Source organism: Peromyscus eremicus, chromosome 1 (genome assembly GCF_949786415.1).
Source record: "Peromyscus eremicus chromosome 1, PerEre_H2_v1, whole genome shotgun sequence".
In the NCBI taxonomy this organism is placed as follows: domain Eukaryota; kingdom Metazoa; phylum Chordata; class Mammalia; order Rodentia; family Cricetidae; genus Peromyscus; species Peromyscus eremicus.
In genome coordinates this window covers 80,587,224-80,614,373 of record NC_081416.1, presented here as the reverse complement: position 1 = coordinate 80,614,373, position 27,150 = coordinate 80,587,224, and the positions used below count along the sequence as shown (strand labels likewise).

General features: G+C 45.2%; 1 protein-coding gene across 1 annotated transcript in view; it reads left to right on the top strand.

Moving 5' to 3' along the window:
- Positions 1-2,822, top strand: part of Scnn1g (sodium channel epithelial 1 subunit gamma) — a 31,029-nt gene extending 28,207 nt beyond the window's left edge. The window contains exons 11-12 of the mRNA XM_059251270.1: positions 1,231-1,306; positions 1,641-2,822. Coding sequence (XP_059107253.1) covers positions 1,231-1,306; positions 1,641-2,021 — 457 coding nt within the window. The 3' untranslated portion in view covers positions 2,022-2,822. The remainder of the gene's footprint in view (positions 1-1,230; positions 1,307-1,640) is intronic.
- The last annotated feature ends 24,328 nt before the right edge of the window (positions 2,823-27,150 follow it).

Genomic DNA, 27,150 nt, shown 5'->3' with positions numbered 1-27,150 from the left:
TCACCTTTGTGACCCAGGAAATGTAAATGCATACTTCTGGCCATTACTATGTCCCAGCATAGGGTCTTCCCCAGTAAAAGCCAATCTGGTCTCCAATCCAGAGCATCCCATTAAGGACCAGGAGGTGTGTGAGTTTTAAGGGGAAATGGGGGCATCCAGACCAAGCATGCTCTCTGCCCCCGCCTCCACATGGGCTTTGCAGTGAAAAGATAGAGATAGAATTAGCTCATCAGTAATCTCCAAATTTTGAAGCCAAGGCAGGAGGATTGAGAGTTCAGGGCAACCTTAGGTTACACCTTGAGACTCTGTCTCAAATAAATATAACAAATAAAGAAACAGCAACAACAAATAGAACGAGACTGAGCATTTTGCAAACAACTGTTGCAGACCAGTGACCCCCCCTAGCCAAATCTAGCCCAATAAAGCAGTCCTTTATTTTCAGCTTTTCCTGAAAGATTAAATGTTTTATGAACATGTAACTTCCATTCTTGCGTCACATGAAATGGCTATGTAACAGTGAAAACTTTGAGCATGAACCTTCCAGTTCCATTGTCCTATCAGGAGAGAGTTTAGAATGGTAGTTAAGGGCATGACCTTGAAGCCACATGGGTCTGGCTTTGAACCAGCTCACTCATCAGTCAGCTATGCAGTGAATGAACCCAACCTGTGTCTCAATTTCCACACTGGTATGGTAGAGGGATGATTAAAACATAGCCCCCTACCTCAGAGAGACATTGAGAGAATTGCATTCATTCACTCAAGGGTCTTCCAACAGTGTCTGGCAACATCAGAATGCCTAATAGATGCTAGGTGCTATTACATTCATCATCACTATTACCTTAGCCTTCCTGCCTCTCTCACTTGCACCACCGACCAGTTTCCTATAGGAGTCTGAGACTGCAGTCAAACAATTACCAATGTCAAAATCTAATGCGAGGGTGGCTGGGTGAACTGGAACATCCGGAGGTTGAGAAACAGTTTTTTTTTTGTTTTGTTTTGTTTTGTTTTCAGTGAATGGATGGCCTGAGAACTAGGCCCAAGTTGGAAATGCACTCTGAGGTATAGAAAGAGACCTGGGGACAAGGTTCTAATAGCCTGAGGGAGTTCAGAGGACAGGCCATGATAGGGGCTTGGACAGGAAGAAGATGATAACCATGCTGAGGGGCTACCATTTGGCAGGAAGCCAAGGCTTTCCAGCCACCTAAGTCCCACCTGTTGGAATTTCTGCAGGACTGACCTGGCCAAGCTCCTGATATTCTACAAAGACCTGAACCAAAGATCCATCATGGAGAGCCCAGCCAACAGTGTGAGTAGTCTGTTTATCCAACATGTCCCAGGTCCATCAATCTGCCTATCTACCTGGTCTAGGGGAACAGTCAGCTTGAGGGGGACTGACCTGATGTAGGACGGCTGCCAGAGAGCAATTAAGCCTTAGAGAGGAAGTGCAGAGTGAGAGGGGACAGGCCTGTAGCTGAGGCCAACTGGGAAAAGCCCTCCAATCCCCCTTTTGAGATAGGGTCTGACTAAGTAGCTCAGACTGGCCTTGAACTGGCAATCATCTTTCCCTCTGCTCCCTGAGTGCTGGATTGCAGGCATGTGCCACTACTCTCGGCCTTTAAATTACTTGGTCTTCCTTGCAGATTGAGATGCTCCTGTCCAACTTTGGTGGGCAACTGGGTCTGTGGATGAGCTGCTCGGTCGTCTGTGTCATCGAAATCATCGAAGTCTTCTTTATTGACTTCTTCTCTATTATTGCCCGCCACCAGTGGCAGAAAGCCAAGGATTGGTGGGCCCGGAGGCGGGCACCTCCCTCCCCTGAGACTCGCTCCAGCCATCAGGGCCAGGATAATCCAGCTCTGGATACAGATGATGACCTGCCCACTTTCACCTCTGCTATGCGCCTGCCTCCAGCTCCGGAGGCCATAGTGCCTGGCACGCCACCCCCCAGATACAATACCTTACGCTTGGACAGTGCCTTTTCCTCCCAGCTCACAGACACTCAGTTGACCAATGAGTCCTGAGACAGAATCAGAGAACAATCGTAGTCAAAGGACACTCTCCTCCTGACACAGACAGGCCCTCCTATTCTTACTTTGGGCTTTTGATACGTGACTAACAGCCTGCTGTGAACAGGACATGGTCTGGGAACCCACAGAAGGATCTGATGGGCCCTGCCCCAACACTCATAACTTCCAGGATGAGCTCTACCCTGCAACCTGGACTTGGCACTTCTGAGCAGAAGAGCCAACAGCAATGGCCTGGGCCAACGGTGAGCTCTACACAGGATCCTGAGAGAAGCGTGCTTCCAGAGCCCCGAGCTCAGGAGTTCACCCACAATGTCCCTGGCCTAGGCTGCAGCCCAAGCATGTGATCTTGAGTAGCAAGGCTGGCCAGCCACTGCCGGATGCGTGTGACAAAAGAAATTAGTACCATCCTTGGATCCCAACTGTTGGTCGCTGACCTAAGTCATTGACACTGACTGGGACAAGGTGTACTCTGTGCCCTCAGACAGACAGTTGGCCCAGGGCCTGGGAGCATGTTTGGAGAGGGCACAGCAAAGAGAGGCCAAAGGGTGTGGCAGGATGTCCCCACTCTGGGAGCAGGGTGGGGTAGTAGAGAAGGGCCGGTTAAAGGGCATAGCTAGACACTCCTGCCAAATGGTATTCCCATAATCTCAACTCAAGAATGGTATGCTGGGAGCTGTGCTAAGCACTTACATAAATCACCCTAGGGCATGACAAACACCAGCCTACAGGCCCAATCCTTTATTTTGTCTTTGAACTGAGAATATGTGTGTGTGTGAGTGTGTGTGTATGTATGTGTGTGATGTATATGTGTGTTTATAATTTTTTATGTACACATAGCTAATATATACATATATATCAAAAAGAGAATATTTTGTGACTCATAAAAATTATATGACATTCAAATGTTAGTGTCTATAAATAAATTTTTATTGATACACTGTCCTGCCAATTTATTTATACTTTGTTCATGGATGCTATGCAAGCTGAATTAACACAGCTGAGTAATCAACATTGGCCTTTTCTGGAAATAGTTTACTGACTCCTGGATTAGTCCATTAAGGAGGCATAGAAACTAGAGCAAGTTAATTGTCCGAGACGACATAGCCAGAAAGTTGCAGACCTGGGATTTGAACCCAAGCAGTCTGACTTGCTGGCATGTACACTCTCATTCCCCTATCCTGAATGCCATCCCTATGTGCTTTAAGTATGAAGCTGATGTCACTTGTGGTGGAAAGAGGAGGAGGTTTAGCACCCAGGATCTAGACTAGAAGAGGGTCTTTTGTACACAGATCAGAAAGACCTGTATTTGGGGACTCACTGACACACAGGGACAGAGACTGGTGGAGTCCAGGGTCTTCATGAAAGAGGCTGTGGGGACCCTACATGAGCCCAGGACACAGGTCCCACCCCATCCCATGCCTGTACCTATAGTCACCACCTCTGCCCCACGTAGTATTTCCACTAGTTCTCGGGGGTCAGCTAACAGATGTGGTACACTGGGAGCTGTGCTAAGCACTTACAAAAATCACCCTAGGGCATGACAAACACCAGCCTACGTGACTCTAGTTGACATGGCACTCTCCTGAGGCAGTGGGCTGATGCAGCCAAGCATTAAGGGCATAAGCCTGGCTGGGCTCCTGGAGGCTACAACTGGTACTGACAGGGAACCCACAGCAGATGCTCACTTGGGCACCCCTTAAAGAGAGCTGGGGACTGTGCCCTCAGAGGCGTGGAACTAGCCGGCCCTGGCATGCTGTCACTAGCAGGAACACTTCCAGCAAGGCTGAAGTTGCTGCTGGGTGTGTCAAAGGTGAGACCGACAGCATCTGGCTCAATTGTCCTCTAGTAGATGGGCGGGCACACCTCCCGGCTCCAGCCATCTCCACGCCTGCTTGACTCCTGCAATGCTGCCTTTTCTCCTTTTCCATTCACCCTTCTTTTAACACTATGAACCTTCCACCCCTGGTGTAAGTTTTCATCCATCCGTGTCTCTCATTAGATCATGAACTTTATGAAAACAGGAATAAAGTCTTACCTCTTTGTACTCAGATTGAGATAGGACTGAACACACTGTTGACACTTAATTGTATGAAGCTTATGAGGACAATAATAATTGGGCTGGCAAAGTGGCTCAGTGGGTAAAGGAGCTTGCTGCCAAGCTAAATGACCTGAGTTTAATCGCCGGAACACACATGTGGAAGGAGAGAAAAAAACTCGCTCAAGTTTCGTCTGACCTCCACATGTACACCACAGCATGTGTGCCCATACAAAGCAAACAAATACATGTAACTTTTTAAAAAAGAACAATAAGAATGGCAGTTTTCTAGATCTTATTGTTTGCTAGGGATTCTGTGAAGTGTCTCATACACATCAACTTCTGTAGTGCTAGCCCCTTGGGTACTCTTTGAAGCACACAGAATTCTCCTCTAACCACACAGCTGGTAATTCATGAGCCCCACCCAATAGTAGAGCCTGTGGGCTTAGCAACCAGCCACCCTGAAAAGTGCCTTTCACTCAGAAGCTTCCCCCAGAGGTCAGGCTTGTCTGCCCAGGAGGAAACTGTCACTGGTCCTCTGGCTTTAGGTTCAGAGAACTTCTTATGTCAAGACAAGGATGAGGACAACCCCATGGCCCATCGAGCATTTCTTAATGATTCAGAGACTCCCTGGGAACCTGCACCCCAAAGGGTGATATTAAATAAAGACTTATGTTTTTCCAGGCTGAGAATATAGCTCAGTTGGTAGACCACTTGTCTAGCATGCAAGAATCTCTGGGTTCAATTCCTAGCATTGCTTAAGCCAGGCATGGAGGCATTTACTTACAGCCCTTGACACACTCAGCTACACAGTAAATTCAAGGCCAGTCTGGGACATATGAGACCATGTCTTGAAAAGAAAAACTTTTAAATGTTTTTTTTGTTGTTGTTGTTGTTGTTGTTTTGTTTTGTTTTGTTTCGAGACAGGTTTTTCCTCTGTGTAACCGTCCTGACTGTCTTGGATCTTGCTCTGTAGACCAGGTTGGCCTCAAACTCACAGAGATCCACCTGCCTCTGCCTCCCAAGTCCTGGGATTAAAGGTGTGCTCCACCACTGCCCAGCTCCAAAAAAATTTTTTAAGACCCAAGTTTGTCTGAGATTGAAACTCAGGAGAGAGAATGGAGTCAGACATGGGAGGCATGAATGACATGGCAGTCAAGTGTGGACTGGGTCACCAGGGAGGAAAACGGTCACATCCTCAGTCAGAAGAAGAAAAGCAGCAGCAGCAGCAGCAGCACTGGAAGTTCCCAGAACAAAAGGCAAAGCAACATAAGGCTTCCTGCCCGCTAAGCTCTCCTTTTCATCCCTACTCCAGGATACTCCAAGAGGATGTCTCCACGGGACAAACGTGGCACATGGGAGTTCCCACTTAGATGTTTCCCCGTCACCTTGGCCAGGTTTATGAACTCGCTCTAGGGTGAGGATGTTTAATGGCAGGAGGGCTTCACTGCCACACCCGCCACCCACCGTCCTTTCTCTACCTCTACAAATTCCCCACTTATTCATTCATCCATCCATCAAGAATAGGTACGATGCTGCCAAGTCTTACACAGCGTGCCCTTGACCTAGCACGCTGGAATACCACGTGGTGTTGACTCAGAATAAACAAGCTATTCCATTTTCAACTGTGCAAAACCCAAGGCTGGTGAACGTGGCCTTTAGCACTTCGATGCTATTGATCGCTTTGTCTGATGGCCAAGTGATTTCCTCAGCTGCTTTCCTTCTAATTTTTGAGACAGCGTCCAAAATGGATGAGTCAATAACGGAGATGTGGTGCATATATACAATGGAATTTTACTAAGCCGTAAAGAAAGGTGAAATTGGTAGGAAAATGAATGGAACTGAAAAACTACCAGATTGAGTGTGGTGATCTGTGCTCACATAGACAAACACCATATGTCCATCTCATGTGGGGACCTTGCCTCTAACTGTCAAATCTGTGTCTTTAGGCTGGCAAGTGGGCAAAGGTCAGGAATCTAGGAGTGATCCTTGGGACTGGAGAAAAGGGGGTAAAAGGATAAGATGGGGAAGACAAGCCATCAAAAGGAAAGGGGGACACCAGGGGTGGCATGGGCAGAGAGATCACTGGAACCTGTGACTTCACTAATTACAAATGAAGCAGTTCCCAGGAGTAAGAAGGCATCTTGGCTCACAGCTGGGGCACGTGTTCCATCATGTTGTGGTGGTGAGTGTCTGCAATCCCAGGGCTGGAGATCAAGGGCTGCATAGCCAGATCCTGTCTCAAAGAAAGGAAACAAACAGAAACCATCCGGGTAAGAGACAGTCAGGGACGGAGCAGTGAGTGGCCAGTGCTGTGAGAAAAGAGACCATCCCCCCCTCATGCTGTTGGGGAGGAGCTGGCCCAGGTGCTGCTACAACTGGAGATGGTGTTATCTAAGAGAAGCAGTTTACTGGAGGAAAGATAGATTTTCACTCATGGTCTCAGAGGCTTCTTTCCCAGGTTGACTGGATCCATCACTTTGGGCCTGGGGTGGAGCAAGACAGACCGCTCACTTCATGACAGACAGGAAGCAGGGAGGGGCGGGACTTTCAGAAGCCTATGCCCACAACCCACTTTCACCAATCAGGCCCTACCTCCTAGACTTTTCACCTTTTACCCAAGGAGCATCACCAGCTAGATACCAAGTTCTCACTCAGCACGTGAGCCTAGGGAGGTGGACATTTCATCTTCAAAGTATAGTAGTGAAGTAGTCATTCATGCAGATAGATATACCATGGAGAAGAATGTTCTGGAAAGAAGGAAACACCAGCACTGGCAAAAATACTCCCTTTTATCATAGGATTTTATTCAGTCACTAAAAAGGAACGAAGTGGGGCCAGTGAATTGGGTCAGCACATGAAGGCACTTGACATCAGGCCTGAAGACCTACGTTCAATCCCCAGGCCCCACGTGGAAGGAGGAGGGGACTGTCTCCTTCCTCTGTCTTCCATACATGCTCATTCTGAGTGCGCGCACGCACACACACACACACACACACACACACACACACACAAAATAAATAAATGTAATTTGTAATGAAGTACTGACAGATGGATAAATTTCAAAACTATCATCCCAACTGAAAAAGCCAGCAGACATAAAAGATCACCGTAACTGTTTGTTTCCACTTACAACAAAGACTCAAAAAGAGACAAACTCAGAGAGTCAGCGCAGGTTGATGGCTGCCCAGAGGAATGTAGCTAGAGTTTTCCTGCCTGGCCCACAGTCAGGACAAATCTCTCTCACCCGCCAAGTCCCGCAGCCACTCAGACCCGACCAAGTAAACACAGAGACTTACATTGCTTACAAACTGTATGGATGTGGCAGGCTTCTTGCTAACTGTTCTTATATCTTAAACTAATCCATTTCTATAAATCTATACCTTGCCACATAACTCGTGGCTTACTGGCATCTTCACATGCTGTTTGTCCTGGTGGCAGCTGGCAGTGACTCCTTCTGCCTTCCTGTTCTTTCTTTTCTCCTCTGTTAGTCCTGCCTATACTTCCTGCCTAGCCACTGGCCAATCAGTGTTTTATTTATTGACCAATCAGAGCAACACACTTGCCATACAGAACATCCCACAGCAGAAGAATGCTTGTGGATGAATGGACTTGAGGTTCCCACGCGGGAAAATAAAACCATTTGGAACTACACAGAGGCAGCGCTTGTAGAGCATTGCAGATGTGCTAGATGCCATGAACCTCAGAGGGGTTGACTTTGTAAAATGTGAATTTTACCCCAGTAAAAAATTCAAAGTAAATTTAAGAATGGATGTAAAGACACACCTATAATCTCAGTACTCGGGAAGAAGGAGGATCTTGAAGTTGAAGACCAGGTTGGGCTATGTAACAAAGCCCTGTCTCAATAGATAGATAGATAGATAGATAGATAGATAGATAGATAGATAGATAGATAGATAGACAGATAGATAGATTACATATATTTAAAAGTGAGATGACTTGCTGGGTGGTGGCAGCACACTCCTTTAATCTCAGCACTTGGGAGGCAGAGACAGGCAGATCTCTGAGTTCGAGGCCAGCCTGGTCTACAGAGTGAGTTCCAGGACAGCCAGGGCTATACAGAGAAACCCTGTCTCGAAAAAATAAAATAAAATAATAAAAATAAAAAGTGAGCTGGCTTAAAGAAAAACTAGAAATGAGAATGCAAAACAAAGCAAGATGCCCTGACTGCAGAAGCCAAGACAGTAGAAACTTCTGGGTGGATAAGGGGTGCAGAGGTGTTCACCGAGGGCGTGTGGACATGGGCTGGTGAACGGCCGCTTCTCATCCTGAATGGCATCACATATGGGTGTATGCTTTCCTATCAGATCACACAGAAACCTTCTATGCATTCTGCTATAGAGCATGAATTTACACCATTTAAAAGGTCTCAAGGGTAGGGGAGAAAGCCCAGTCTGTAAAGTGCTTGTCTTACAAGTGTGAGGACTCAAGTTGAATTCCCAGAACCTGTGTGAAAAAGCCAAGCATGGTGGCACATGCTTGTAACCCCAGCTCTGGGGAGGCAGAGACAGGCAGATCCCCGAGGCTCACTGACTAGCTCCAGGCTAGTGAGAGACCCTCTTTCAAAAAACAAGGTAGATGGTACTAATGGAATGACACCCAAAGTTGGTCCTCTAGCCTCAGGTGTGCATGAACATGTATACTAGTACACACCTGCAGACACCTCCCCCCCCCACACACACACACATACCACACAACCCACAACACACATACACACTTCAGAAAAGAAAGAAAATTATGTGGATGGTAATGCAGGCATTATATGGGTCCTAAAAGCAACCTGACACCCCTAAAGGTAGCTGGCAGTCAATGAGATGTCCTGAAGATAAACACCCCCTGCTCTGCCCCCTCCTCCTCTAGAGAACTCCTGAGAAATAGCTGCATAGCCATCCTCTGGGCCCTGGGAACATCTCCTGCATGTTCCAGCTCTGGCTCACACAGCCGCCAGTCCATCCCAGCAAATCCCTTCTATCCCAAGGCAGGGCCAGCCTAGGGTGGAGAAGGGCCTGGATCAGCAGGATTCCTGAAACACGTGCCCTAATTGCAGGCTACCAGCTAAAGGAGCCTCATTGTGCCCAGCTGGAATCAAGGAGCAGGAAGAGCAGGTGAAACCGCCCCGCTGGTTACTTTGCTCCTTCTCCTGGAACATTCCCGAGGGATCTTCCCAACCTCCTCTCCTCATAGCTCCAGCCAAACCAGCTAAGTGTTTGAAAAACTCTGCTATCTAACAGCTGTTTGTTAATTGCCTGCCTGGACTCAGGGAGTGACAGTCACCTTTTGTTCTTTTTTTATAACATTATTAAAAAGTATTTTACTTTACTGACAGAGATACTCTGAAGAATTTAAGGATCCAAAAAGTTTGCAGCTCTCATTTCAGTTTCTTACACTTCTAAGTATCATCTCTTTAACCCTAATTGCTCTACTGGCAGATTTTAATCCAAGACACAAAATTTTACTCATAGTTTTGGCTTCCTCCCTCCCTCCCTCCCTCCTTCCCTCCCTCCCTCCCTCCCTCCCTCTTTCTCTTTCTTTCTTTCTTTCTTTCTTCCTTTCTTTCTTTCCTTTTTTGCTTCCTCTTGGTCACAAATATTCTTGTTTACATTTAAGAACTGTAGTAGAATATTGTTTAGGTCTGTTACTTTTGTATATGTTGCATTTGCCTAACTCTGTGAAGCTGTGTTACTGAACCTGTCTAAAACCCTTGGTGGACTAATAAAGAGATAAAAAAAAAAAAAGATCTGCACAAAAATAATAAATAATATATTAGGAATTGCTGTGGGTGTATGGCAAATGTGTTGCTAATTAGTCAATAAATAAAACACTGATTGGCCATTGGCTAGGCAGGAAGTGTAGGCGGGACAAGGAGGAGAATAAAGCTGGGAAGTGGAAGGCTGAGTCGGAGAGACACTGCCAGCCGCCATGATGACAAACAGCATATGAAGATGCCGGTAAGCCACAAGCCATGTGGCAAGGTATAGATTAATGGAAATGGATTAATTTAAGCTGTAAGAACAGTTAGCAAGAAGCCTGCCACGGCCATACAGTTTGTAACCAATATAAGTCTCTGTGTTTACTTGGTTGGGTCTGAGTGGCTGTGTGACTGGCAGGTGAGAGAGATTTGCCCTGACCGTGGGCCAGGCAGGAAAACTCTAGCTACAAGGAATCTGTTCTGAAAAATAACAAAGCCCTAATTCAGTTTGAGTTGAGAAGACAATAAATGCCATAAATTTTGGCTCCCATCACTGAAAAGCCCAGTGGTCTGTAGTTTCAGGTGCTGCAGGATACAGAGCCCGGAACATGAGCTCAGAACTTGGACTTTCTCCTTCTCGTCTGTGATATTAGCTCCGTTCTTAGACATACTCCCCCCACAGTGTGTCAAGATGATGTCATAGTCCTAGCATGTGCCCCACCTCTCAGCACCCTAAGAGAAAAGAAGATTCTCTCCTTAAATGATTTCTAACTCACCGAGTGAGCTGTGTTCACGTATTTGGGCCATCAGCCCTTTCCTGAATCAAACAGTGCAGCCAAAGGATGAAACCGTGACCTGCCAGGCCTGGCTTCTGCACTTATTTCTGTGAACTGGGGGAGCAGCCTGGGCTTTAAAGGCAGCATCGAAAGAGAGTAAGGTAAGGAGTGATTATCCAGGAGCCTCCAGCACTCAGCACGGATAATAGATACAGGTGACAGATAGAGAATGGGAAGTGGGGGAAAAGCAGGAAGAAGAAAACAAAGGCCATTATTATTCTGTGATGTCAGGCTTCCAAGATATGTCACCTTGGCCATCTTTTCCATATCAGTCCAGCTTGGAGGGGTTCCCAAGCCAAGAATCTGAAAGTGACCGAGGTGTAAACATGAGAAAGCAAAGCAGAGGACATTGGGGTGAGAAATGAGGCTGGCCATCCGTGGCTCCCTGACAGCCCTGTAAGACAGTTAACCACCAGGTCTCATCAACCTTGGATCCAACTTCTAAGGTCACTTTAAATTTTACCTGCAGCTACTCATCCATAATCAATGAACCTATCCATATGTCCATCCATCTTCCAACCCATCTATCCATCCATCCATCCATCCATCTATCCACTCACCCATTCAACTCTCCATCTACATACCCATCTATGTATCCCTACACCCATCCATTCATACACATGTTTATATATATATAAACATATCCAACTACCCACCTATCCAAAAATTATCTTTTAAACTCTGAAGTTGTACTATCTAGTTCAAATACAAGTAATAGCACTTATAGATATGTGACTTTGGGAAAGATTTTTGATCAGTACATGACTCCAATTTTGCTATATAAGATTGTTTTGAGCCAGATCTGGTGGCTCAGGCCTCTAATGCTCACCACTCAGGAAGCTAAGCAGGAGGGTTGCAATCTCAAGGATTGCCTGGGCTACAAAATATGTTAAAGGCCAATTTTGGTAATGCCAGAGACATGTATTAAAGAAAGAAAGAAAGAAAGAAAGAAAGAAAGAAAGAAAGAAAGAAAGAAAGAAAGAAAGAAAGAAAGAAAGAAAGAAAGAAAAAGAGGGAGATGGAGGGAAGGAGGGAGGGAGAGAGATGGGGAGGGAGGGAGGAAGGAAGGAGACAGAGTGTGAAGAGGGATGGGAATACAACTTAACGGGTAGAGCACTTGCCTAGCAAGCATGAGACCCTGGGTCCAGTCCCAGCACCTCAAAAACGTAATAACAGATAAAAATACATACATGTATATGATAAAGAAGAAGACAGTTACTAAGTTCTTTGTTAAGGGAAGGGCCCGTGAAAGATCTTTGGCAGAGTTTTCTTTGTGCGTGTGGGAGAGATGTGGGTGTGGGTGTGTTTGCAGGTTGGTGCAGGCACGTGTGAAGGTGCATTGTGCACATATCCACCTGGAGGCCAGAGGTCAACTCTGGGTGTTGTTCCTTAGGTGCCATCCACCCCATTTTTTTCAGAAAGTGTTTCTCATTGACCTGGGGCCCACTGATTAGGCTAGGCTGGCCAGTCATCCCCAGAGATCCACCTGCTTCTGCCTCTCCAGTGCTGGTATTAGGCACCACCGTATCTGACTTTTTATTTTTATTCATGTGTGTGTGTGTGTGTGTGTGTGTGTAGCCTATGTATGTGTGTTAGGGGACACTCACCAGTGCATGTATGTGTGAAACCCAAAGGTCAATATTAAATATTTTCTTCTATTGCTCTCCACCTAATTTTCCAGACAGGCTCTCTCACTGAACTTTGACTCACCTATTGGCAGTCTTGCTGACCAGTGAGTCCCAGGATCTGCCTATCTCAACCTTCCCCTCAAACCCTGGGTTATCGGTACCTACCATTGTGGTGATATTTTATTTGTGTTCTAACAAATAAAACTTAATCTGGGGATCAGGGGACAGAGCCAGCCACTAGATTAGATAGAGACCAGACAGTGGTGACACACACCCTTAATCCTATCTCTTAGGAGGCAGAGATCCATCTGGATCTCTGTGCGTTCAAGGCCACACTGGGAACAGAGCCAGGCATGGTGGCACACATCTTTAATCCCAGCACTTGAGATCTCATGTCTTTGCTTGGGAAGGACACATGCCTTTAATCCCAGGAAGCAGAAAGGCATATAAGGCATGAGGACCAGGAACTAGAGGCTTTTTAGCAGCAGTTCAACTGAGACCCTCAGGGGTGAGGACTCAGAGACTTTCAGTCTGAGAAAACAGGGTCAGCTGAGGAGTTGGCGGGATGAGGTTGGTTGTGGATTATTCTGTCTCTCTGATCTTTCAGCTTTAACCCCAATATCTGGCTCCAGGTTTTTTATTAAAAAGACCATTTAGCGATTCATGTTACATACCACCACATCAGTTCTTTACATAGATTTGGGGGTCTTCCTGCTTACGCAGCAAACACTGACACTGAGCCATCTCCCCAGCTCCACATCTGGATGTTTATGTGGATGCTGTGGATCGAACTCAGGTCCTCATGCTTGAGTGGCAAGCATTTTACCAACTAAGTCATCTCTCCAGTCCCTTGGCAGAATTTTTTAGTGTTGAGTTTCTGTTGTTGTTTCCCAACATTAAACACCACACACCAGATGTTGGTAAAGCAACTTACAGGTTGTTTTGGGCAGGCCACTGTTTTCTCTCTGTGTTCGTGCAGGCAGATTTTGGCCATAAGAACTGTTGGGACCACAAGGTATTCTGGGACTTCCTGATTTGAGAGTGGGGAGAGGAGGGGAGGGAGGAAGGGAGGGAGAGAAGAAGGAAGGAAGGAAGGAAGGAAGGAAGGAAGGAAGGAAGGAAGGAAGGAAAGAAATATTTAATTATCTTTAATTTAAAATAAAATAATAAAGGTGTTTCCGGTGGTGATCTCATCCTTCTGTTGTTGGGTCAGAGGTCAACCAGGCCCCACTGGTGTCCAGGTGGCTGGTCCTGGTGGCTTCAGGTGAAGGTTGTTTCTCTACCTGCAAGCGTCCAGATGGATTTTGACATTCTCTCCGGGGCGCTCGTCACCCCAGTTCTGCTGTTTGAATCTCCCCTCCTTTGAACCTCTTGGCCTTGGATAACCTTTCCTTCGATTCTTGTTCACATGATTCTCCATCCACACCCACACCCATCCCCCGTCAAGCAGGACCCAGGTTCACTGAAGACTCTAGCCCTTACTGCCCTCTTACCCCCTTGTATTAAGCTTCTTGGGGCAGCAGACCCCCGACTCGTGCTAGTTTGGGTAAATGAGCACAGAGGACGATGTAGTCAGCTAATTAAATGTACAGATGTACTAGCTTTAGTCGTCATATGGACCAGGTAGTCAGTGAGCCGTGGGGTAACAGGATGACTCTCTCCCCCAGTTTCTCTGATTTTGACTTTTAGTCTGTCTCAGATCACATCAGTCCATGGGGTGGAAAAGCCTGGCCCCACACCCCAGTCCACACTGCTTTCATAATTCATTCATGTCAAAGAAAAGGTGATCCTTCCTCCCAGCACACATTTAGCAGGTTCACTGAGCGACTCTAACAGGTCCAGTTGGGTCATGTGACCAGCTGTGACCCAATCACAGTTGGTCAGAGGATGGGATACTGTGATTGGCCATGGCCGTATCATATTCCCATTCTTGTTCTGGGTGAGTTTCACCCAAGTCACACGGATCCCCGAAGAATAGTGGCTGAGCAAATAAGTCCAAGTCCTCATCTTGAGCAAACCGTACTTGAACTCTGAATGACCCACTCAGTCGGGAGACCTCCCAGGTCTCTTCATTCCTCAGCTCCCTCGACTTTCCCCCATTCCTCAGGAGGTGTCTACTCCTAAGGCTTACCTGGAATGTGAAACACCTCTCAGCCCCTCTCTTTCCCCTCCTTCACTCCCCTCCACCCTTGTGCTTGACCCACTCTGAATCTGGCAGTCTTTTAGCCTTCCCTGTTCATCAGCCCTCCTCATTGGCTTCTTACGCTCCAGACTCAATGTCTTAACATTTCAGCTCTTCTCTCAGTACCTCCTCACCCTTCAATCCTCACAACTCTGGATCCGTACAAACGGGAGTCTTTGTCTTCCTGCTAGTTTCCTCGTCAGCCACTCGGGGGACAATCATAATGGTACCAATCAACCAATTACTTTTTCTGGCCAGGGCAATGACAGCATATGGCTTTTCAGACTTTGATATGACTCAAGCCTGAAATGCAGGTTCTAATCTGGTAGATGAGGAGAGAGATGTGCAGTTCTAGGCAGCTTCTGTGTGAGGTCAAAGCTGCTGTCCTCAGAGATTCTTAGAGCAATTAGGGCTTGGCATCCCTTCAGCTCAGCGCTCTGTGGGCAATCCTAAGGGTACAATCTACTAGAGGGACAATTTGATGCCAAGACTATCAGTGTTCTTCCATGGAGTTTCTGATCAGTGAGTATACTGCAAGCTAATAGAATATGTGATTTTAACGAGTTCAAAGTGATTCTTATCTTTTGGGATGGTGGGGAAATAGTGCTTTCTCATGTCATTTGGTTTGTGTGACTCACCAACAGAGTTCTCTGTTGTCCATAGATCCACACTTTTCCAGTCTCCTTAACTCTCAGGAGGTGAATGAACTCCCACCCTGTAAAGCAAACTCAGAATGGTTGACATGAAAGAGCTAAGCCTGCCTGTAACATTACTTACAAGCCCTCTTGTCTTTGTTCATGTCTTTCCAACACTGGAGAAAAAGACTTCTTGCCTACTTGAACTCATCCTGTCTACATCTCTCAGTCCCCTTGCTCTTCCACAGCTCTACTTGTATGGGGTCTTCAGCTCTTCCATAGCTGGCCCATCCTCTGCCTGTTCAGATTCTCCTAAACTTCTCCCTTCTTGTGCCTCATCTTCCCTCTTCCTTCACCACCAAGCTTATCTTTTCTTCCCCATCTCTCCGTCACCTATAATACTATCACTGAAAAGTGCTATCACCGCATCAGTAAAAATGCATTTTAAGTATTTTTAAGCCTTTCAGGGAGCTGGGGAGAGAGCTCAGTGAGCAAGAGAGCTTGCTGCACAAGCACGATGACATAACTTCGAATTCCTAGGACCCGTGTAAAAAGGCAGACGTGGCTGCACACACACCTGTAACTCCAGTACTGGGGGAGAGAGGGAAGTGATGGAGACAGGAGGAACACTGGGGTCTCTGGCTAGCCAACCTACCAAAAACACAGTGATGTACTCCAAGTTTAGTACAAGGCCTGTCTCAAATAAATAAGGTGGAGTGTGTTAGAGCAAGACACCCAGTGTCTTCCTCGGGTCTCTGCTCATGCTCCAGGCACACACACCTGCACACATACACACCCCACACAAGCGTTTTTATTCTGAAATCATTTGAGATTTTGGATGAGTTGCAAAAAAATAGTATGGGGGATCCCCAAACACACTGCAGTCAGTTTCTTCTAATGCTACTATCTCCTGAAACTATGAAATGTTTGTTAGAATTAAGAAATGAGTGTTGATAAAATACTATAGACTGAACTACAGAAATGAGCATTGATACAATACTATGTGCTAAACATTTTACTGGTTTCCCCACCAATGTCTTAAAAGTGTGTGTCTTTAATTCTACAATGACTGCATTCACTAATTTAATAATTAGAAAGTACAAATATAAAAAGAAAAAATTATGAGCACTGAAACATATTATCTAAGGTCACAAGATGGATTAGTGGATGAGGCTGCTTGCTGTCAAGGCTGAGTTCCATCTCTAGGACCTATATGATAGAAGGAAAGAATTGAGTTGTCTTCTCTCCTCCATATATACACAGTGGCACAGGAGTGTATGTGTTCACACACATAAATGAATAAAAAAATAGATAAATCTAACAAAAAGTTAAAAGATCAACAACATACAACTGTTTGCTTCTCATAACACTGGGTAAACTACACACACACACACACACACACACACACACACACACGCTCACCCAATTATAGAGCAAAAATACATTCACTGTGTCCTGCAATCTATTTTTCCCACTAAAAAAAAAATTATACTATATTGCTGTCCAAAATAGCAATTACAGCTGTAGATCAATTTTATTTGATTATTTTCATTTTACTAAAAACTAAGTATTTTATTTATTAAATAAATGTTTTCATTTTATTAAAATGTAAACCTTTGTGGCTGGAGAGCTGGCTCAGAGGTAAGGAGTGCTTACTGAGGACCTGAGTTTGGCTCCCAGCACTCCTAGGATACTCAAGACCACCTCTAATTCCAAATCTAGAGGACCTGAAGCCTTCCTGCAGCCTCTGAGGACACAGACACACATACACTCACAAACATACAAACACACAGACAGATGCACACACTCACAAACACACAGGCACTCATACACACATACACACAAACACATACACACAGACACACACACAGAGACACTCACATGCAGATATTCACACAGAGATATGTACTCACAAACACACACATACTCTCACACACACACAAACACACATACATACTCACACAGACATACACACACGCATGCACACAGACACACATACACACGAAAATAAATAAATAAATCTCTTTACCTTTGAACAGATAATAGAGTTAGTTTCAGGGTTCACTATTCAAAAGGTAGACAAAGGAATTTAGTCAAAATCGTCCTCCTATCCTTATTTCCCACTCACCTAGTTCTCTCCTACACTATTACAAAGACCAGAAATAGTTGATGGTAGCACCTCTCCATAATCCCCAGTACTCAGGAGGTGGAGACAGGAGGACCCTAAGTTCAAAGCCAGCCTAAGTATATAATAGGATACTATCTTAAAAAAAATTAAAGCAACTGGCAAATTTGGGGATAAACTATTATCCTACTCGGTCAGCCCTTGATTTCTAAATACTTGGGCTATTTAACCAGGCCTGGTTTAGCACACAGTGTGCATCCTTCCTTGCCCTTCATTGGTTATTTTCTCAGAGTAGGTGTCTAGGCTTTTGATTTCAATTTCTCTCTGTGAAGACTGCACATTCCTTCCAAGCATCCAGACCCACTCGGGTTATCAGATTGTAGCAGGCACGTGAACCATGGGATTAGCATTTTAATCTGCATTTCTTTGGTAACCAGAAAGGTTGGAACATGTTTATTCCATATGCATTACAGACAATTTTCTTGGGAATAAGCCTTTCCTCCTCTTTTCACTCCCCACTGACTTTTCAACTCCTTACAGGTAGTCCTCGCTCAGTCCCTCTCATACTGAGACTCGGCAGCAAGAGCTGCTTTGTAAGCATACAGGCGGATGAGCCCTTTCCAGCCACACCCTATTAAATTCCCTGCCTCTGAGCATCACTGACCAGGTCAGGCCCCTCTCCTGAGCATTGCAGACCAGGCCAGCCTGTTTAAAGACTTTTTATGGCTGTTAAATTGAATATGTTGTTGTTAAATCTAGCTCTGTTACAGAATTAACATTGTTTAAAAACAACACCAACCAAACAAACAACAACAAAAAAAACTCACTATATAGATAGGCTAGCTTCGAACTCACACTTGCAGAGATCCACCTGCCTCTGCCTCCCAAAGTCTAAAATTAAAGGCATGTGCCCCCATGCTCTGCTCAAAATATAAAATGTATTATAAAATGGAGTTGTCTCTATTAGTCCTCTCCTTTTCTATGCACCCAACTTTGTGTCATTTTTTAAAAATCCTTCAAGACAAGCTGCCCAAATATTCTTGGATATGTGGTCTTCTTCTGGAAGGTGTTCAGCTGACAAGCACAGTCGTGGAGAAGAGTGGAAGGGACAGAAGAGAGAGTGACAGAGGAAAGTAAAAGTACTATAGTATATCCTCTCTCATATGTGGACTCTAGATTTAATTTAAGGGGCAAGCATCATGGGCTAAGTTTGGCTCCTCAGCATTCACAGAGAAGCAGGGTCTGGTGAGCCATGTCAGTAACTTCAGTGCTGGAGGGTAGAGACAAGTGGATCCCCGGGCTTGCTGGCCACGCTGTCCAGCTGAGTGGTTAAATCAAGATTTGGTAGAAGATCCTGTCTCAAAAAACAATGAGACAGAAGAAGACTCCCAATGTTGACATTGGGCCTTTGCACACATGTGTGGACACAAACACATGCATAGGCATCCACATCTGCACATATACATGCATATACACTCTACACACAAAATAAAAATTATCAACTTAAATTATATGAATAAATTGTACACACATGTCTTAGTCAGTGTCCTATTGCTGTGAAGAGACACCATGGCCATGGCAACTCTTATAATGGAAAATATTTAATTGAGGCTGGTTTACAGTTTCAGAGGTTTGGTCCATTATCATCATGGTGGAAACCGTGGTGACATGTAGGCAGACATGGTGCTGGAGAAGGAGCCTGAGAGTTCTACATCTATATCCTCAGGCAGTAGGAAGAGAGAAACACTGGGTCTGACTTGAGCTTCTGAAACCTCAAAGCACACCCCTAGTGGCATGCTTCCTCCAACAAGGCCACACCTCCCAACCCCTGCCAAGTAGTGCCACTCCTTAATGGCCAGCATTCAAATATATGAGCCTGTGGGGTCCATTCCTATCCAAATCACCACATATATTTTATATATCACATGAAAACAGATTATTTGGAGAGGAAGAGGGACAGAAGGAGGGGAATGGGACATGAGAAAGAAATTGGGGTAAATATTAGCAGAATGCAATGATCTACATCTATGAATATGCTATGAAGCCCATTATTTTGAATGCTAGCTAAAACGTAACCAAAGGAAACCAGGTGCCAGTCCCTTCCTATGTCAAGGAGGAAGTGTCTTCTCCCTGGAGCTCCCTGAGGGTCTGTGGTAGTTCTTCCCACCCCTCATCCTGGGAAAGCACTCATCTATTTTATCCCTGTAATTCTGCCCTTTCTGAACTGTTTATAAATGAAATTATGTGGTAATTTTTAAATCCCTGGGTTCTTTCACTCGGTGTGATATTTGGAAGGGTCTTGTTGAGTTGCACAGGCCAGGTGTGGACTCACTCTGCAGCCCAGGCAGACCTTCGGCTTGCAATCCTCCTGCTTCTACCTCCCGGGTAGCTGAGATGAGAGACCTGTGCCACCATACAAGTCCCTCTTGAAGGACATTTGTTTCCAATCTCTGGCCATGACAGTATCTTTGAACAAACTCTTTATACATGTGTGTAAGCATTTCTGTTCCAGGGCCAAGGGGTGTGTGTCTTGACCCTTGTGGAATGTCCATTTCCCCACATACTCTCTAACACACAGTGTTACACTTTCTCACTCTTGTCAGCTTGGTAGGTCTTTTGAGAAAAGTGGCCTGAATGAGTTGAGAGCTTACATCTGCACAAAAATCTACACAAGGGTATTAACAATTAGCTTTATTCATAACTGCCAAACTGGAAGAGAAATTGAAAGTAATCAAGATACCCTTCCCTAGTTGAGAGGATAAATAAGCTACACCATGGAAGAGTGTCCACAGCTGAGAGAGAGAGAGAGAGAGAGAGAGAGAGAGAGAGAGAGAGAGAGAGAGAGAGAGAGAGAGAGAGGGAGAGAGAGCGCTGAGAGCAGTGTTCAGAGCTGAGAAGGAACAAGATATCAAGCCATGAAATGACATGGAGGAAACTCAGACACATTTGGCTAAGTGGGAGAGGCAGCCTCCAACACTGCGACTGTGTGACTTGCTGGGAAAGGCAAAACTCTGTCGACAGGAAAAGATAGATATTGCCAGGGAATTTGGGGAGAGATGGGAGGGATATCAGAGCACAGAGGGTTACGACAGTGGTGAAGACTCTGGTTGCTGCCCTGTCTGTGGATAAAGACCATCGCATACTTGTCCCAACCCCCAAGTGTCTAATGATGTCTGCAGGTTTAGGTGATAGTGAGGAAGCACAGCATGGTTCACCAGCTGCAGCAACTACAGTGCTGGCTGAGGCACTGGAGGGAAGGAGTCAGTGCATGTGTGGGGGACGGATACACGTGACAAACCCATGTCCCTCTCCCTTCCACTTATTTCTCTGTGAATGCAAAGCTACTCTATAAGAATTATATTCAAAAACTGGTACCTCTTAAGCTGGGCATAGTAGAACACACCTTTAATCTCAGCACTCAGGAGGCAGAGGCAGGCAGATCTCTGAGTTCAAGGCTAGCCTGGTCTACAGAGTGAGTTCCAGGAAAGTCAGGAATACACAGAGAAACCCCCCCCCCTCTCTCTCTCTCTCACACACACACACACACACACACACACACACACACAAACTGATACCTCTTCATTGTTTTTGTTTGTTTGCTGGTATTCTCTGAGTATTTCATTTTTTTATTACTTTATTTTTCTCCATTAAAATTATTGGAAGGGAAATATTGAAAATATCCTCATTTTCCCCCTTTCTTTTAAAGTATATTTTATATATTTTAAAGATTTATTTAAAAATGTACTATGCTGGGTTGCATTGGGACATTTTCAGACAAGTATAGAATGTATTTTGGACACATTTCCCCTAAAATCACAGCACCTCTTTATTCTAAGCATTTCTCCACTATGAATGAGGCTGGGTGCACTTTTGGTGTTTGGAATTCAATAGCATTTTCAATGGATTAAACTTTCCCCTGGGACGGCCAAAGAGGCACACAACTCCCAAATCTTACCATCTTTTTCTGATTATTTTTCCTTCTCCGTCACCTTTTCTGGCGCCCCGCCCCGTTTCCCTCTCCAAATGGCAATGCTCTGTGGTTTGACCTTTAGTGCCCTCCACTATAGGCTGCATTTCTGACTTCTCATTCTGCATCTTTAAGTAACTCTTATGGTGCCTCAGATCCACATCCCCCTCAACATCCTGCAGATGTCTTAAACTAGTCTCTATTCTTGACTTGGTATCTCCTACTCCCGAACTTGTCCAGCCTCCCTAAGTATCAGCTGAGACCCTGCCCCTCATTCACCCAGTTAGTAAAGCAGAAAACCTGGGAGTCACTCTAGCTTCACCCCAACCCAGTCACTCTTATAATTTAGATCTCATTGTTTCCCCAAAGACCAAGATGCCAAAAGCTTGATCCCCATGAGGATGTTCCTGGTTGGTGACTGAGCCTTTGGGAGAAAGGCTTTGGGGAGATCCTTGAAGGCATATCATTGAAGGGGACGGTGGAAGCTCACTCTATCCTTTTTTCACCTGGCAATATAGTGAGTGGCTTTGCTTGGCCATGAGCTGTGATGGACTGGCGCATGGACTGGCTCACCGCCATCAATAGTACTGGGGCCATCAGAGTATGGAGTGGCATCTCTAAAACCATGAGCCAAAATAATCCTTTTCTCTTGGTAAGTTGAATGCTTCAGGTATTGTGAGATAGTGAGAGAAAGCTGAGCATCATAGTCACCAACCCCTAGGAGCTGAGCAGCTTCAAAAAGAGTTGACCCGATGGTTAGAACAATGGCCCTATCTACACATGTGGGTTTGTGGAAAGACATCTCAAATTGTTTGTAAGTGGTTCTTTCAAACTTCCTTTGGGCTATACTCTGTTCAACTTGGTTCCCCGAGATAACTACTCACTAGCTAAACCTAGTGTTATATTTAAAAGATTATCCAAAAGGTGTCTTCTCCCACTTACAGAAAAAAAACTGGATTTTTATGTGTAGACCATGCCTCAGGAAAGATGTCTTCATTGTTGTCAGATAGAGAATTCACTTCTTTTTTTTTTTTAAAGATTTATTTATTTATTATGTATACAGTGTTCTGTCTGCACATATCCCTGCAGGCCAGAAGAGGGTGCCAGATCTCATTACAGATGGTTGTGAGCCACCATGTGGTTGCTGGGAATTGAACTCAGAACCTTTGGAAGAACAAACAGTGCTCTTAACCTCTGAGCCATCTCTCCAGCCCTGAGAATTCACTTCTATGTTTCCCAAGACATTCAGTTCTAGAGAATGAGATTTGTTGCTTTGAGAAAACAACAGAAGCAAACAAAAAAAAAAAAACCTCAAAACAAAAAAAAAAAACCAAACAAACAAACAACACTGAAATTATTCACCATGTGTCGAGGTTTTGATGTTGTATTGGTGGCTGGTTTGGGAGTTGTTGTTCTGGAACAGTATCTCTCCCAGTGTAGCCCAGGCTAGTCTCAAATTCACAACCTTCCTGCCTCAACCTCCTGTGTGCAGAGCTGCAGGCATGAATACACTCAGACTCATAGTGTGTTTAATAAATGAATTTGTGATTTTTATTTAAAAAAGCTGTCTAGGAATCACCTGTTACTTTGAGATAATTATTGCAATTAGAGGAGATACACTACCACCGAGTTTCTTTCTTCTTCATGGGGAATAGCAGCTTTGAGCTTCATCTACAGACATGGCATGTCGGAGAAGATACAGCTACAATCAAGCCACAGGGACATTTGGGAAAGAAATGGAAGACTCTTGCAATGTGCTGTTGTTGGCTGGTACATACCAGGGGCTGGAGGAAGTGACTGTATTCTTACCTCCAAAGTGAAGCAAAAGTTTGTTCTTCTCAATTCTGAGATGACTAAGTGTCAACATTAAGCTGTGGTTGTATGCAGTCCATATCAACAACGCTCAGGATCACACCCAGTCCTCACCTTGGCCCTGTCAGGTAAGTACTTATCTTCATCCCATTCTGCTGGGGGAATAAAGGAAAGAAAGGAAGAAAGAAAGAAAAAAGAAAGAAAGAAAGAAAGAAAGAAAGAAAGAAAGAAAAGAAAGAGGCTCTGAGAACTTCAGTTCTATATGTTTTACAGACCAACCCCAAAATATAGAGCCTTAGATCTTCACTATACTTGACAGTGACTCATCTGTGCCCAGCTCTAGCCATAGAGCATCCAGCCATAGACACACTGCTTTCCTGTGCCCATCTGAGATTGCTCAGCACAACCAAAGAAGATCACACCAGACATGGTGGCATATGCCTTCAGTTCCAGCACTCAGGAGCCAGACACAGGCATATCTCCACTCATTCTTGACAAGCCTGGTCTACACAAAGAGTTCTAGGCTAGCCAGAGTTGCATGGTGAGATCATGCCTCAGAAACAACAACAATAAATATCAGACAGTCTGGCCATTACCCATCCCTGGCTCACTCCTTGCCCTTGGCCTTGCATTCTTGAGTGACTTCGCAGTGGCTCCTGTGACCAGCTGCAGAACACCAGCTCTGATTAGGAAAGCACACTTCATTTCATGACATCTCCTATCATGCTCCCTGGGCCTGTGGCAATATCCCACCCCCTAGGGTCCCAACATTCTTTTCTCTTCATCAACCACCTCTGCAGACATAGTTCCCTGAAGTTGGCTGTAAATTTATTCACTGAATAATCTATGACAGGACTGGAGATATAGTTTAGCTGTAGAGTGCTGGCCTAGCGTGCATGAAGCCCTGGGTTCAATTGCCAGCACCTCATTAACCAGGGGTAGTGTTGCATACCTGTAATCCCAGCACTGGGGAGGTGGAAGCAAGAGAATCAGAGGTTCAAGGTCATCCTTGGCTACATAATGAGTTCAAGGCCAGCCTGGGCTACATGTGACCTTATCTCAAAGTAATAATAATAAACTGTGACAGACACCAGAAAGGAGGTGAAAACACTCAGCACTGTGCTTTACATGTGCTTGACTCTCTCTGCCTATATTGTGATTGAATGGATGAATTAATGAATGGGTGCATACGTGGATACTGCCCATGCTCTGTACCTTACAGTCTAGAAGACGAGTCGATAGAATTCCAGATGATGAGCTCCACCATCAGGAGAGAACATTTTCTAAAAGGACACTATTGGATTTTATGAGGGTAATCTTCCTGGAACTCTTCCTGGAGGAAGCAGGGCTTGAGCTGGAGTCTAAGGCCAAGAGAAATGAGGACAAAGAGACAGTAGGTTTCTGAAGAGAGGAAGGCCTCCACCTTACAATGGAAAATGGGGCAAACAGTTTACAACAGTCTAGAACCACAAAGGAATCCCTGTAAAGTACATGGAACTTAGGTTGGACTGAGGGCAGAGGGTGCCAAGCCATGGCTTACTTTAGGCAAAAGATAAGTCCTCAAAGAAGTAAAGGCTAAGCATGGGAGTCCACACTTGTAATCCCAGCACTGGGACAATGGAGGCAGGATCTGTGAATTCAAGGCCAGCCTAGTTACATAGTGAGACTGTCACACAAAAAAAAAAAAAAAAAGAAAGAAAGAAAGAAAAGGAAGCAAGAAGGTCAAAGGTCAAAGGGGAAGGCGAGATGAGAGTCTGGGGGCATGGTTCAGTCAGGAAGTGGTGTGCACAGTGAAGACCTAAGTTCAAATCCCCAGCACCCACATAAAAAACTAGGTGTGATGTGAGCCTTTATAACCCCAACTTGGAAGACAGGAGGATTCCTGGGGCTTGCTGGCCCACTGACCAAGCAGAATCAGAGAGCCTCAGGATTAGCAAGTGTCCCTAGCTCGGAAACAGTAAGACAGAGTGATGGGACAAAATATTTGGTGTCCTCTGCCAGTATCTACATGCATGGACACATGCACTTGCACACCACTGTGAGCATACACCATATATATACACACACAGTAAGGTGGAAAGCCCAGAGGGATGACCTCTGTCCTACACACATGTGAGAGTACACACACACACACACACACACACACACACACACACACACACTCACCAAGAAGAAGCAACGACCAAAATATCTCTATGGTCTCTCCCAGGGACACATTGCTAGTACAGTTTATGGAGAAGTAAAGCTTAAGTGTTTTCGAGCCAGGAGTCATAAGCAGCAAAATAGGGCCACCCGAAGCATGGCCCCCAATAAAGCCAGCTGGCTGTGGTAAGGAAGGTGCCATTGCTCCAGCTAAATCTGAGTCCTTCAACAATCATGAAGATAAAAAAAAAAAAAAGAGCATTCGGCACAAAGGCCTCCCCGCGTCTGCGGGTGTGAAGCTCCCTCCCCTCGCAGCTTGCTGACTCTTTAAAAGGGCAAAGTGAAAGCACAGTAAATACAAACCTTTCCCTCATTCCTTTGCAGGGCAAAAAATATTTAAACAGAGTTTAACCCATCTTAACAGCCAGCATTGAACAAACACGGGCCTCCTTCTGTAAAGACGAGCAAACAGAGAAGGAGGACCGGATCATTTATAAAGCAGGGCAAAGGACACTGAATGGAAGAATTAGAGCAGATGTACCTGATACCTCATGCTCCTGCCCAGGTGACAGTATTTAAGTGAGGTGACCTAAACTGTAGTCTTCCCAGATGTGAGACTACTAAATCCCTAAAGCAATTCTTAACAAGAAAAGAACCCACTAGGTGTGGTGATGCACACCTTTAACCCCAGCTCTGAGGAGACAGTAGTGGATGGATCTCTCTGAATTTGAGGACAGTGTGATCTACAGATCAAGTTTCAGGCCAGCCAGGGCCACACAGTGAGACTCTGTCTCAAAAGCAATCCCTAGACCGTGAAAACATCTGGAGATGGGGCCCATGCAGCCCCAGGAGCAGCAGCTATAGTGAGTAGATTAGTCAATGCAGTCAAGCTGGTGAACCTAAGGAATGGATTTAAATTTTTCCTAAAATCCAGAGGAAAAAGGTAAGGGGAGAGAAAGAGAATCAGATCAAAGGGATAAATGTTCTATGATTGGTCCCCAAAAGACCAAAGCAGGAGCATAGCAATGGCTCCCACGATGCCACATGACTGTAAGCTTGGAAGCGCCGATCCACTGTCTGTGCTGAGGAAAAACTATTGCTTCTGTCCACACCAATGGTGTGAGTTCTCCAAGTCTAGGTTCAAGCCAGGCACATTAGCCCTGTGAGTCCAGGCTGAGGATGAGAAGAGCAACATCTCATCTCAAATGGCAGAGAGCCTAAAGTCTCCCTTGTCCCTCCTCTGACTTTTCTGTATCAAGGTCCTGAGTAGAGCAGATTGCAGCTACTCATGTGAGGGAGAGCATTCCACTCTATGGGCCCACCATTTCCAATTGTTAACCTCATCTGGAATCTTCCATCCACATAGACATATCCAGAAATAATGTTTCACCTATATCTGGGCACCCCATGGCCAAGCCAAGTTGAAGCAGGAATGAAACATGGCACACATGCCGCCATTTTTCACAGTGTCTGATTGGCTGTATGATCAGACCTAGCCATATGGAAGAACATAGTAGAATTATACAAGAGCATCAACACCAGGCAACAATACTCTTGGGGACCATCTTTGAGGCTAACTGTCACAGACCCAAACCTACCTGAGGGATTCATCTGTCCCTCTTAACCTAACCTAATGAAGAAAAGAAGTGTGTGAGTGTGTTTGCATGTTGGCATGTGTGTAGTGTAGCTTGAGTTTCTCTCCAGGTTCCACCAAGCCCCAGCAGTCCCGCAGCCCAAATATAAAATAATCACTCAGACTCTTATATTACTTATAAACTGTATGGCCGTGGCAGGCTTCTTGCTATCTAGTTCTTATATCTTAAATTAACCTATTTCTATAAGTCTATACCTTGTTATGTGGCTCGTGGCTTAACGGTATCTTACATGTTTCTTCTCATTGTGGCGGCTGGCAGAGTCTCCTCACTCAGCCTTCCTCTTCCTCAAATTCTCCTCTCTGCTTGTCCTGCTTATACTATACTTCTTGCCTGGCTATTGACCAATCAGCGTTTTATTTATCAATCAATCAAAGCAACACATTTTCACATCATCCC